The sequence below is a fragment of the Heloderma suspectum genome, chromosome 17, assembly GCF_057233095.1.
Source record: "Heloderma suspectum isolate Gila_16-S chromosome 17, 16-S_ref, whole genome shotgun sequence".
Classification (NCBI taxonomy): domain Eukaryota; kingdom Metazoa; phylum Chordata; class Lepidosauria; order Squamata; family Helodermatidae; genus Heloderma; species Heloderma suspectum.
In genome coordinates this window covers 13,789,556-13,803,388 of record NC_139474.1, presented here as the reverse complement: position 1 = coordinate 13,803,388, position 13,833 = coordinate 13,789,556, and the positions used below count along the sequence as shown (strand labels likewise).

Sequence of the window (13,833 nt, the reverse complement as noted above, 5' to 3'; positions counted from 1 at the left end):
AACATTCTGGAGGGGAAATGCCCCTGGCCCATACGCCCCCCCAGAGTTCTGCCCAAAATGATGCTAAGCCACAACTTAGTGCCATGAGGGAGGGGAGGATTTGGGGAGGGCAAGTCGTGCCCCCCCTCAAGCAGCAGTGCAGCCACTGGAGTGCTCTCCCCCCACCCTGATTCTTCACCCACCGAAAAACAGCGGAACTTCCCAAGCAACACTCCCGGGGACCAGGAAGGGGCTGCGGCAGTACGGTGACTGTTTTCGGCCCAGCACTACCACACCAACAATAATTTGGTTAGATGCAGATCAATCTGTCAGCTGTTAATGTGCTACCGGAGTCTGGTCTCTCCCCTCAGCAAGCTGTAGCTCTCAGGGATCCACACCAGATCCAGCAGACAGAAACGTGGCAGACCTCTTGGCGACTATGAACAACACCAGCGGCCGGAAAGGCATGGAATAGATTGGACTTGCTCTGCTTGCTGCCACCTCTGTCCCAGCAAGCTGGGCCCAAGTGGGCTTCATCTTGCTCTCACAGCTGCTCCCGCCGCACAGGAAATTGAAAGCCTGTTTAAAGGGGCCGTCTCGGGTCAAGGCAGCAATTAGATAACACCTTCCCCAGCGCCAGATCACCAATTAACATTTGGGGATGGAGAGAGGGACCGTTCTGCCTCCGAAGCATGCCGGCCCCCTCCCCTCTACAGCTCATTAAGCGGCCAACCACAGCCCAAAGGGGCGCGTGCATCAAGCAGTCTTTGCCAGCACGAGGCCAAGGGGCGAAAAGAGCCACCAAGAGATGCGGGCGCGTGAAATATAGCTTTGATTTCCTGTCCTCATTGGCCGTGTGTCGACTTCAGGGCTTATTAGAGCAGTTAGGCCCCGTAACATGGTTGAAGCTGCATCAGGAGCAATAAAGGTTGATGTGCAAGTGACCAAAGCTCCGTTCCTCCCTCCCCTCCCCTGGAAAACCTCATTCAGCCACCCTGTAGCTTCTGAGAGGTCATAACAGGCAAGGCCCACATGACTTCAAGCCTGTCTCTGCACCCATGAGGGCTAGTAACTTGTTTTTTTCTTTTTCAAGAGAAAAAGAAAACACAAAGAGGAAAGCCAGGAACTTTACAGAATGGAGAAATCTGTCTGCTGTACATACATACTTTCCCTAGAAACTTTTTGCAAACCTGAAGCGAGCTAGCCCTGCAAGAACAGCACTTAAGGCAAACTGGAAGGAAAATTCAAATACGTACTTCTCTCGTCTCAGCTGGAGCAATAAGCAGGAAAGTGCCTCAGGGTGTTCTGCAATGGAAAGTAAGTTTTGTTAACCTGGGCTCAGCCGCTAACCAACCCCAACACAGAGCTCAGAGCCCCCAGGTACACTTTTTTCCCTATGGCATCAGAAGACAGTGGGGCGACACAGAGCGCTGTTCTCTTTTGCTGAGGTGGTTAAGCCAGGGTCTGGGCTGTACCTCTGTCTCAGACAACAGGTTGGCATCCAGATGTCTGAATGCTCTTCCATAGAAAACATTAGAATTCCCCGCACACAGAAAAGTAGCACGCCCAGATGTTTAGGCTAGAACCTTTCTCTCCACAAGCAGAGTATGTGCGTATCTGTGTGTATAAACACACACATACACATGCAAGTATATATAGAAACGTTCACACCTAATTCTTACAGAGTTGGTCAACCTTTGTCTGGGCTGTACCATTTCAGACCCGGGGTACACTTAAGTGAAAGTTGCCCCATTAAAAAAAAAAAAAAAAAAAGAACACCTCTCCTTGCACATGGAAAACTAGCATGGCAAAAGGGCTAGCAAAGAACCCATCACTAGCTTTCTATGTGCAGGGAGGTTTTTATTTTCTTTTATCATGGGGCAAATGTTCAGTCAACTCAGCCCGCACACAGTCTGAAATGACACCGTCTAAGGATAGCTTTTACTGGGAACTCAGCCATGGGCTTTCAGAAATGGGATCTTGTGCAGCCAAATGTCACAGAAAAGAAACACCATGCTCCTTTGTGCTTCCTCAAGGTGCAGGTAACATGAAAGATAAGAGGTGGAGGAAACATCGGGGAGCCCCACCGGGCCTATATGTGCCTAGCTGGGCGTTCCCCCGGCTGAGCTGACAAGCAAGCATGAGAACGACGTGGATGGCGTGTTCCCCCCAGCTTCTCCCCGTATCACCCAAAATCGGAGCATTTGGTGGCCTTCCCCGGCTGGCTTGCTCACCTTTATACTTGAGATGCTGAAGGATGGGGATGATGGTCTCCAGGGGGATGTTGTGCGCCAGGAAGAGCTGCCACGTGCAGTACTGCTCAAAGGTCTCCCACTCCAAACTCTGAACTGGGAGGGGGGAAAAGAGAGGAAGCCGGCTCTCAACCACACTGTACGACGGGAGCAGGCAATGCGCTGCCCACAGGCAGCAACATGCCCCCAGACACCTTCCTTGGTGCCCACTGAGACACCTGGCTTCTCCCAACTTTTATTTTCAAACTATTTTTTGTATTTTCTTACTGGCATCTGGGATGGCTTCAAAGCGAAGTGGGAGCTTCTAGCTGCTGCCCTCTTAATTTCTCATCAGTGCCTCTGGGCAGGTTCCTTGTCCTGTGCGACTAGCTGTGCCCACCCATGGCAGCCAGTCCATGGTTGTTTCCAGGACAGTGTCTCCAATTTCCAAATGTGCCCACAGGTCGCCTACTACACCTGCCATACAGGAACACGTACGGCTCCCTCTCTCGAGTCACATCAGCACTGATTGCCCCGCAACTCCCCATGTTGTGCAGTAAAAGCTCCAGCTCAGGATAAAGTTTCTACAGCTGACAGGGGTGCCTTCTGCTGAGCCAGGCCACTGGTTGATTTAGCCCAGGATGGCAGGACAGAGGCCCTCTGATTGGCAGCAGTGTCTTCAGCAGGACAGAGGTCCTTTCTTTCCCAGCCACGCTATCTGAGATCCCAGAGAACCGGAGGTAAGAGGGACTCATGAAGCAGCTGGCAAAAAGTCTCCCCCTGACCCCCACTTGACCGAGACCGTTTCTGTCCCCCACCCACCGAGCCCAACTCACTCAGAATGTTAAGGACCGAGTCCTTCCGGAACATCACCAGGTTCCCCATCATGACGTGGCACACCAGCTCCTGAAGCTGGGAAAAGAGAGCAGGAGTCAGTAAGGCTGCTGTGAAGAGCATGTGGAAGAAAGATGGGGGAAGGGCAGTGGGAGTTAAAAAGCCACCCCAGTTATAGCCATTGTAAGGGGGTGATGGGCAATGGACCCATCTTTGATTGTTCCAAAGGAACAACTTACTATTCATTTCATTTCCGTAACTGAGTGTGCATGTATTACTAAGCCATGATTTATGTTAACCATGGTTTGTTGCTTTGACCATGACTTCTCTTGCAGAGGGTCAAACAAACCACAGCTTGTTTCCCCTATTTCTGGTTTGCTTCTCTCCTGCCCATTTTGTCAGCCTTCAGAGTGGTTTTGTTTCCAGACTGTTCTTGCTGGGCGCCTTGGTTTCAGGGAGTGCAAACAAGCCAGGGATAAATCACAATTCTGGGTTCAGACATCACAATAAGCCATGGTTTAAACAAGCCAGACTTAGTACAACAAAGCATGGCTATTTGTGGTTTGTAGCTAGTTAACAAACCATGGCTTGTTTGTGAGGCTGGGTTCCCAACAACAAGCCAGATTCCAACAAACCACACCATGGCTTAGGCGTTACCCATGAACCAGGCCTATATTACCCTTCCTCCAAAGACCTCAGGGTGCGTGAGTCCACTGTGTGTGTGTATGTTTCCACTGCCCCATTTCATCCTCACAGCAACCCTGCTAAGTAAATCAGGCAGCATGATGTTGGCTAGGCCAGGATCCCTCACCAAAGGAAGTGAGCTGGGTGGCTACTAAGAAGGCCTTTTCTGCTGTGGCACCCTGGCTGTGGAATGAACTTCCCAGAGAGGCTCACCTGGTACCTACATTGTGCTCTTTTCAGCACAAGGTGAAGACCTTTTTATATTCCCAGGCTTTTTAGTTTTTCCGTTTCTGTTTTAAATCTGGTACTGTATTTTAAAACTTTGCACTGCTGCTGGGTTCTATTTGGTTATCATTTTGATTTTTTTATACTGTCCCTGTAAACTTTCAAATGTTTATATTGTATTTTATCATCTTGTATTTTGTGGTTGTCCCCTTCATGGATCACTGCCTTGTTGTGGCGAAGGGGCTTGTGGAACTCAGTGAAGCCATAAGCTATGCCGTGCAGGGCCACCCAAGATGGACAGGTCATGGCAGAGAGTTCTGACAAAATGTGGTCCACTGGAGAAGGAAATGGCAACCCACTCCAGTATTCTTGCCAAGAAAACCCCATGGAACGTATCACAAGGCTAAAAGATATGACGCCGGAAGATGAGCCCCTCAGGTCGGAAGGTGTCCAATATGCTACTGGGGAAGAGCAGAGGGTATTTCCAAGTAGCTCCAGAAAGAGTGAAGTGGCTGGGCCAAAGCCGAAAGGACACTCAGCTGTGGATGTGTCTGGTGGTGAAAAGAAAATCCGATGCTGTAAAGAACAATATTGTTTAGGAACCTGGAATGTCAGATCAATGAATCAAGGTAAGCTGGAGGTGGTCAAACATGAGATGGCAAGATTGAACATCGACATCTTGGGAATCAGCGAACTCAAATGGACAGGCATGGGCGAATTTAATTCAGGTGACCATCGTATCTACTACTGTGGGCAAGAATCCCTTAGAAGAAATGGAGTAGCACTCATAGTCAACCAAAGGGTGGGAAAAGCAGTACTGGGGTACAATCTCAAAAATGACAGAATGATCTCAGTACGAATCCAAGGCAAACCATTCAACATCACAGTAATTCAGGTCTATGCCCCAACCACTGATGCCGAAGAAGCTGAGGTTGATCGGTTCTATGAAGACCTATAACATCTTCTAGAACTAACACCAAAAAAAGATGTCCTTTTCATCATAGGGGATTGGAATGCTAAAGTAGGAAGTCAAGAAATCACCAGGATAACAGGCAGGCATGGCCTTGGTGTACAAAATGAAGCAGGACAAAAGCTAATAGAGTTTTGCCAAGAGAACATGCTGATCATAGCAAACACTCTTTTCCAACAGCACAAGAGACGACTCTACACATGGACGTCACCAGATGGTCAATATCGAAATCAGATTGATTATGTCCTTTGCAGCCAAAGATGGAGAAGCTCTATACAGTCAGTCAAAACAAGACCTGGAGCTGACTGTGGCTCAGATCATGAGCTCCTTGTTGCAAAATTTCAGCTGAAATTGAAGAACGTAGGGAAAACCACTAAACCGTTCAGGTATGACCTCAATCATATCCCTTATGAATATACCGTGGAGGTGAGGAATAGATTTCAGGGATTAGACCTGATAGACAGAGTGCCTGAGGAACTATGGATGGAGGTCCGTAACATTGTTCAGGAGGCAGCAACGAAATCCATCCCCAAGAAAAAGAAATGCAAGAAAGCCAAGTGGCTGTCTGATGAGGCTTTACAAGTAGCTCACGAAAGAAAGGAAGCGAAAAGCAAGGGAGAAAGGGGAGGATATATCCACCTGAATGCAGAGTTCCAGAGAATAGCAAGGAGAGACAAGAAGGCCTTCTTAAATGAACAATGCAAAGAAATCGAGGAAAACAACAGAATGGGAACGACTAGAGATCTCTTCAAGAAAATTGGAGATCTCAAGGGAACGTTTTGTGCAAATATGGGCATGATAAAGGACAAAGAAGGCAGGGACCTAACAGAAGCAGATGAGATTAAGAAGAGGTGGCAAGAATACACAGAAGAACTATACAGGAAAGATCTGAATGTCCCTGATAGCCATGATAGTGCGGTCACTGAACTTGAGCCGGACATCCTAGAGAGTGAAGTCAAGTGGGCCTTAGGAAGCATTACTAACAACAAAGCTAGTGGAGATGACAGTATTCCAGCTGAGCTATTTAAAATCCTAAAAGATGATGCTGTTAAAGTGCTGCATTCAATATGCCAACAAATCTGGAACACTCAACAGTGGCCACAATACTGGAAAAGGTCAGTTTACATTCCAATTCCAAAGAAGGGCAACGCCAAAGAGTGTTCAAACTACCGCACCATTGCGCTCATTTCACATGCCAGCAAGGTGATGCTCAAAATCTTACAAGCTAGGCTTCAGCAGTATGCGAACCGAGAACTACCGGAAGTACAAGCTGGGTTTCGAAGAGGCAGAGGAACTAGAGATCAAATCGCCAACATTCGCTGCATCATGGAGAAAGCAAGAGAATTCCAGAAAAACGTCTATTTCTGCTTCATTGACTATGCTAAAGCCTTTGATTGTGTGGATCACAACAAACTGTGGCAAATTCTTAAAGTGATGGGAGTACCAGACCACCTTATCTGTCTCCTGAGAAACCTGTACGAGGGTCAAGAAGCAACAGTAAGAACCAGACATGGAACAACCGAGTGGTTCAAAATTGGGAAAGGAGCATGACAAGGCTGCATATGGTCACCCTGCTTATTTAACTTATATGCAGAGTACATCATGAGAAACGCCGGGTTGGATGAATCAGAGGTCAGAATTAAGATTGCTGGGAGAATTATCAACAACCTCCGATATGCAGACGATACCACCCTAATGGCAGAAAGCGAAGAGGATCTAAAGAGCCTCTTGTTGAGGGTGAAAGAGGAGAGTGAAAAAGCTGGTTTGAAACTCAACATTAAAAAAATGAAGATCATGGCATCTGGCCCCATCACTTCCTGGCATATAGAAGGGGAAGAAATGGAAGCAGTGACAGATTTTACTTTCTTGGGCTCCAAGATCACCGCAGACGGTGACTTTAGCCATGAAATTAAAAGACGCTTGCTCCTTGGGAGGAAAGCTATGGCAAACCTAGACAGCATAGTAGGAAGCAGAGACATCACCTTGCCGACAAAGGTCCGTCTAATCAAAGCTATGGTTTTCCCAGTAGTAATGTATGGCTGTGAGAGCTGGACTATAAGGAAGGCTGAGCGCCGAAGAATGGATGCTTTCGAACTGTGGTGCTGGAGAAGACTCTTACGAGTCCCCTGGACTGCAAGGAGGTCAAATCAGTCCATCCTAAAGGAAATCAACCCTGAGTGCTCATTGGAAGGACAGATAATGAAGCTGAAGCTCAAATATTTTGGCCACCTAATGCGAAGAGAAAACTCTCTGGAAAAGACCCTGATGCTGGGAAAGACTGAGGGCAAAAGGAGAAGGGGACGACAGAGGATGAGATGGCTAGATAGCATCACCGATGCAATGAATATGAACTTGAGCACGCTCCGGGAGAGAGAGCAGGACAGGAAGGCCTGGCGTGCTATGGTCCATGGGGTCACGAAGAGTCGGACACGACTGAACGACTGAACAACAACAACAACAAAATTTTGTGGTTGTAATTGTTGTGCACTGCCCAGAGAGTTTCAGCTATTGGGCGGTAAATAAATTTAAGAAATGAAGACATAGGCCCAAAGCCCCCCACAGTGAGTTTAGCACAGCCTTTCCCAACCGGATGCCCGCCAAACATTTTGGACTACAACTCCCATCCTCGCTAACCACTGGCCATGCTTTCTAGGGTTGATGGGACCTGCAGTCCAAAACAACTGGAAGGCACCAGGTTGGGGAGGCCTAGTTTAGTGGGTGAGGCCGAGTTCTCACTGAGGTGGGTCAACGTACCTCTGGACGGAGGGACCTCAGATTTCAGGTGGGGACATGGAGGACTGTATGCTCCTCTGTACCACACCGACAACAACAGCCAGAGCTTTGTCTGTGCACAGAAAACTGTCATGTCAGGAAGAAGGTGAGGCTGGAAACAGTCATCCAGACATGTTAGCTTCCTATGCTGAGATAGGGATGTATGGATTTTGTAAAACCCATTCTAAGATTCGCATATTGTCAGGTGCCTTTTGTTCCGTCGTCCGTTCACTGATGTAATCGGACTTTTTCCAGTTTCCCAAATTTGCGCAAAATTGCACATTTCTGAAAGTGTGAAAAACCCTCCCAAATGCGCAAATCCTCCCCCTCAAATGCACATTTTCATGCGTTAGAGTATGGGGGAAACGAGCATTTTCGGCTGGTGTGGGGTTTTTTTAATGCATTTTCCTAACTTACATAAAATTCCAAAAATTAAAAAAGTTGGTCCACAAGTTGGCAGAATCCACGTGACTCAGTAAAAGCCAGTCCACTGCAGAATCTGGGGGCGGGATTCATAGAAATCCAAACTCATCTGAATCCATTACACATTTCTCTGACATCCCTACACTGGGATATTTTTTAAATTTTGGTTTATATGAAGACACTCCCACACACACAACAGTCTGTAGCGGTACAGCCACTTTTGCCAGCTCACTAGGGATTTGAACCCAAGTCTCCTCAGGAGCAGTCGCATACTCTATCCACTACACCACCCTGGCTTTTGTATAACGGGGCTGGGCGGAAAAATAAGACATTTTCAACATTCTAGTTTTGTATCTCTCTCTCTCCCCACAACCCATCCAGGTTGGAGTATCTCAGTCTCTCCAAAGGTTTGGATGTTGAAAGTGGGCCAACAGTAGCACACTAAGCGAGGTTACTCAGAGACCCAAGAGGGCATCCTCCCTAGTAATGGTGCTCAGACCTGGACTGCAAAATTAGGCAAAGAAACTCTTATTTGGTTTAACATGCTTCCTGACCACAGGATTTCGTCTTCCGCAGTTCAGGACTGGAAGCGGGGAGGGGGCTCAGCACGTTGGGGGCCACAGGGCAGCCCGTAGTCCTGGCAAGGTCTCCAAAAACACTGAGTGCTAAAAGAACCCCCCCCCTTTATTATTTTATTTATTTTATTGATTGATTTCATTTCTATACCGCCCAATACCCAAAGCTCTCTGGGAGGTTCACAAACATTTAAACCAAAAAGCACACAGTAAAACAATATAAAATATAAAAACACCCTGCTGCCAATTCTCCACCAGCCACAACGCAGCCAGGAAATGAGAGGAAGCCAGGTGGGAAAGAATCACAGTGATATATGAGGGCAATCGAGGAACAGCTGGGGGAAAAACACGAAGTTTGGGGTTTTTTTTTAAGGCTGGGAACATCCAGAGTGTAGCAGGGGCCTAGCGAAGGATCAGGGGCCCCCCATGTCAGTTCAAACCTTTCCCATACATGATACCATCTGGTTGCCCTGCCAAGGAAAACCAGCCGAAGATTCAGACAGTCCCCAAACTGGCATGGGAAAAAGAGAAACTCTTTTACAACGGAACAGGGGAAAAACTGAGAGGTTTATCCAAGGATGGGGGTGGGAGATCATCCCGTCGTCACCCCTGCGCCCCCCCCTTCAGGCTCAGAAGTCTTACGCATGGGGCCTGCGAATATATTGGCTGCCGAAGCCCCTGCCATTCTCCCCCCACCCCCCGCCTCTCCACTTTGGCTATTTTGGGGTTATTCCACACTGGTGCCATAGCAACCTATTAGCATTGGCACCACACAGCGGCCTTGCTCTCATGAGGCTCTTTACCCAGAACTCCACTCCAGCGCTGTTATCGTTTCTAAAATAAAACGGGGCTGGAGATCAGACTTGTCAGTAAGTCTGGACCTCTGGCCTGGCCATCAATTATTCCAACTTGGGGCGGGGGAGTTGGCTGCGGTGGCTTCCCAGGACTGAGCTCTGGGTGTCAGGAAAAGTGCCCGGAGTCCGACTCAAATTATGCCCCAGGGCCAGATGCTGGGCCAGATGTGCCAGCAGGGGGAGCCTCTCCCCAGCTCCCAGGCTGCAAAGCGACCTGGCAGATGACAAAAACTGTGCCCTGGACTGGGAAGTTTGATGGGAGGGCAGAAAGGAACCCAGTCCAATCTTCTTCCTGAAAGACAGGCCCATCCAGCCACCAGTCTCCCAGTGGAGGTGGGGAGAAAACTGACTGTCTATCCCATCAAAAAGTTCCTATTGATGTTTTTTGTTATCAATCATTTATGTCCAACATGAAGAGAGCCAGTGTAGTGTAGCGGCTAGAGTGTTGGACTGGGGCTTGGGAAACTGGGTTTTAGTTTCCACTCGGCCAAAAAGCTCACTGGGTGCCTTTGGGCCAGTCACTGGCTCTCAGCCTAACCTACCTCAAAGGGTTGTTGTGAGGATAAAATGGAGAGGAGGAGGACCACATACGCCACCTTAGGCTCCTTGGAGGAAAAGGCGGGATATAAATGTAACAAACAAACCAACAAAGCATTTTGAAAGTTAATTTGTTGGTGGTGTGTGTGTTTGTCAAAGATAGACAGACTAAAAACAGAATAATTTAAATATATATTTAGCGCTGAACATGATACTGGTGAAGGCAGAAGCTGAAATGCTTAGCACAACATATATCTTTAAATTAGTCAGTTGTTCATCTGTCTCTTCAAAGATAGATAGACTAACAGCAGAGTAGTTTAAAATATATTTAGTGCTAAATATGATACTGTTGAAGGCGGAAGATGAAACGCTTAGCATTAATATGTTTTAAAATTACTCCATTCTTAGTCTATCTATCTTTCTTATGTATTTTAACTGAAGACTGACGGCATCCACACTGGATCCAGAGCCTCCTGGTTGCTTTTTGCTGTTGTGCCACTTTACACCCCCACCCTCTCTCTCTACGTGTGTGTGTGTGTTCCACCTAAGTGTGTGTATATGTATGTATTGTTAAATCAAATTCAGTCCTGTAAACCCCACCCACCCGTTCTTAATTTGCACTGTTAAATTCGGTCCTCGCAAACCCCACCCACCCATTTTTGCAGGCTGGGGAGGGCCCAAAGATGAAATTGAGAAAAAGCTGCACAGAGCGGAGTGGTAGTTCGCACCCAGACCCTTCCCCCTTGGGCTGCTGCTCTTTCCCCTACCCTTAGAATCACGGGATGGCTGAACCCGAGTCCCCCCATCTTGGTTTGGGTTGAGAACCCAACTCCGGTCCTGAAACAGACGGTGCATTTTGCCACATTCACGCAAACCCTGACGGGCAGGCCGGCCATTGCAGGAGCCAAGAAACGCAACACGTGGATCCTGCATTCTCCCTCTTCTCCACACAGGCGGATCTTACCTGAGCCGAGTCGATGACGGCCACAATCATGTTCAGCAGCTCCCCGCTCCGCAAGGTCTCGTCTGGAAACTGAGATGGAGAGGTAGGCAAACAAAAGATGGTAAAAGGAGACCTGTTCCCTCTTTCAAAGGCTCCTCCCACTTTTGGGGGGGGTACTACTACATTTTTGGCCTGGTTTACGTAAGCAACAGAATCAGGTGGTAGAATCCTGATGTGGTTCACTGGACTGGCTTCCCCAACATGGTGGCCTCCAGAAGTTTTGGACTTCAACTCCCATCAGCCCCAGCCAGTATGGCGAACAATCAGGAATGCTGGGAGTTGTAGTCTGGAGGGCACCAGGTTGGGGAAGTCTACATTGGACTGTACTACTTCTGACAAGTGGGAGCATACAATTTTTGTGAATATTCCCCTACACTTTTTTTTTTTTTTTTACTTCCTTGCTTGTAGAAAACTAGTACATCAAGGAAAGAGGTTCTAGATCACACTTCCCTCCTAATTTTCTATCTGCAGGGAGTGTTTATACAAGAGAGCCTTTAAAAATGGCACAGATCCCGCCCAACTGCAGTCTAAAGTAGTACAGTGCATTCTATCACCTCAGGACTCTACCACGTCATTCTGCTGCATGGAGCAGGGTGGGGGAGAGAAGAGATAGACCCTTCGTTCTGTCTCATCCAGAATTCTGTGGAACTTCCAAGCTTGCATATTCATACTCCTAAACTGGTCTCACTAAAAGATATTTACTTAGTATATTTATATCCTAACTTCTTCCATCATGGAACTTAACGTGGGGTGTTGTTGTACTCTCTCTCTCTCTCTCTCTCTCTCTCTCTTTTTAAGCTAACATGCAGATTCTTGTTATTCTGTTGGCAGAGTAAAGCCAAGGGCATCAGAGCTTTTTTTTCTTTAAAGCCCTCTGTGCCACAGTAACCCAAATCTGTCGCCTAAATATACGTTGAACAAATGTTGCATCATTTATTCCACTCCTTAGGGAGAGAGGTAAACCAAGGCCCTGATCCCTGGAAAACTTCCGCTACACTCCCCATCTGCCAGCTTCTTTCACCAAGCTACTGGGTTGTGGATTCAAATTCTGAAACAAAATTCTTCACACAGAAAAATTGGAAGTGGAAAGATTTCTCTCTCTCAGGCAAGGATGCAAGTCCTCCCCATTTTTCCCTGCATGGCTGCAACTACAGCCTTGGCCCTTCCTCCTACATACAGCAGGGGGGGCCACAGGCTGTGCACAGCTGGCTAGTGAAGAGGAAAGGTACCCAGGACAGACAGCGCAGAAGCCAAATCCAATTTGTTAGTTCGCTTTTCCGTTGTCAAATATGCAGAAAAATCTGACACTTGACACGCTGTTCAAAATTAGAAGTGAACTGGAGCATGCAAAACAGCAAATAGGATTAAGAGTGGCCAACAACCCACCCCCCGCCGCCCCAATTTTGTACAGAACTCGTTAGCTGTTTTGCTCCATGGAACAGCAAGTACTATTTTTGCAGTGAGATGCTTTGGGTTGCATCGGTACAATGGAATGACAGCAGCCCCCGCCCCCCCCCCCGCCCCAATCCAGGACTCCCACAGCCAGTTCCCAGGTGTGTTTATTGCGGGAGGGGTAAATTGGGGAGGGGGGAGTGCTTTCTCCCCAGGGCAGGGGTGTCCAAGTCAAACGGGTTGGAAGACCAAATTTCCCACCCCCAGATGGTAGCACAGTACCACAACCACATTCCCTCTCCCCCCCACCACCACCGAGTGAAATTCACAACACCAAACTAGCCATTTCAACTGACACTAAAATGGGGGGGGGGGGAGAGAGAGAGAGAGAGAGAGAATAGGACAGCCCCAGGCAGCACGGTGGGGGCCACAGCCTAATACGTCTGCACCGTTACCCTGGGGGAGTTTTTCTTAATTCGCATGATTTTTATTAGCATTAGAATCATAGAAAAGTAGGGCTGGAAGGGGCCTACAAGGCCATCGAGTCCAACCCCCTGCTCGATGCAGGAATCCAAGTCAGAGCATCCCTGACAGATGGCTGTCCAGCCTCGTCTTGAATGCCTCCAGTGTGGGAGAGCCCACCACCTCCCTAGGGAATTGGTTCCATTGTCGTACTGCTCTAACAGTCAGGAAGTTTTTATATTAATATTAGTATTGTTATTAGGGCCGTGTCCTCCCAAAGCAACATATATTACACGAACGGTAAGTTACAAGGCAACAGCAGGCGGGCCATTTCAAAGGAAGAAAGAGAAACTGCCTTATACTGAGTCAGATCCCTGGTCCGTCTGGCCCGGTGTTGTTAACACTGACTGGCAGCAGCGGCACTCCAGGGTTTCAGGCAGGATTCATTCCCAGGCCTACCTGGAGATGCCGCTGGGGATTGATCTCAGGACCTCGGGCTGAAAATGGCTCCCCACCCCTGCTCCACAGTCTCAGGAGGATTAAAGAGCACAGCCAGGTCCTGCTGATGGACCAGAAACGGGGAAGGGGTCACGGGGTCCTGCACCAACCAGCTGCTGCAGTACATGGCGCGTTACACCCAAGAAAGGCCTCTCCACAGCAAGAGGCTCACCACCCTGGCTTGTCGGCTGGCTGAATAATGGAAGCAATCAAGCGTTTCATTAAACCTAACGGCCTGGAGAACGTGCAACGTAAGCCTCCGTCGAGCCCGGCCGCGTCCAGCGATGGCTCTGGGTCTGCGAGCCACATGCAATCACTCAAGAAGCATGAGAGAAAACACTGGGGGAAGACGAAGCGGGGCAGAGGGGAGAAAAACAAGGCTCCTGGAGAGGAA

General features: G+C 48.3%; 1 protein-coding gene across 1 annotated transcript in view; it reads right to left on the bottom strand.

Moving 5' to 3' along the window:
- INTS3 (integrator complex subunit 3) overlaps positions 1-13,833 on the bottom strand; it is a 98,212-nt gene that overhangs the window by 19,533 nt on the left and 64,846 nt on the right. The window contains exons 22-25 of the mRNA XM_084824212.1: positions 11,049-11,117; positions 3,047-3,122; positions 2,214-2,327; positions 1,236-1,284 (exon numbers count right to left, since the gene is read on the bottom strand). Of these exons, the coding sequence (XP_084680338.1) occupies positions 1,236-1,284; positions 2,214-2,327; positions 3,047-3,122; positions 11,049-11,117 (308 nt within the window). The remainder of the gene's footprint in view (positions 1-1,235; positions 1,285-2,213; positions 2,328-3,046; positions 3,123-11,048; positions 11,118-13,833) is intronic.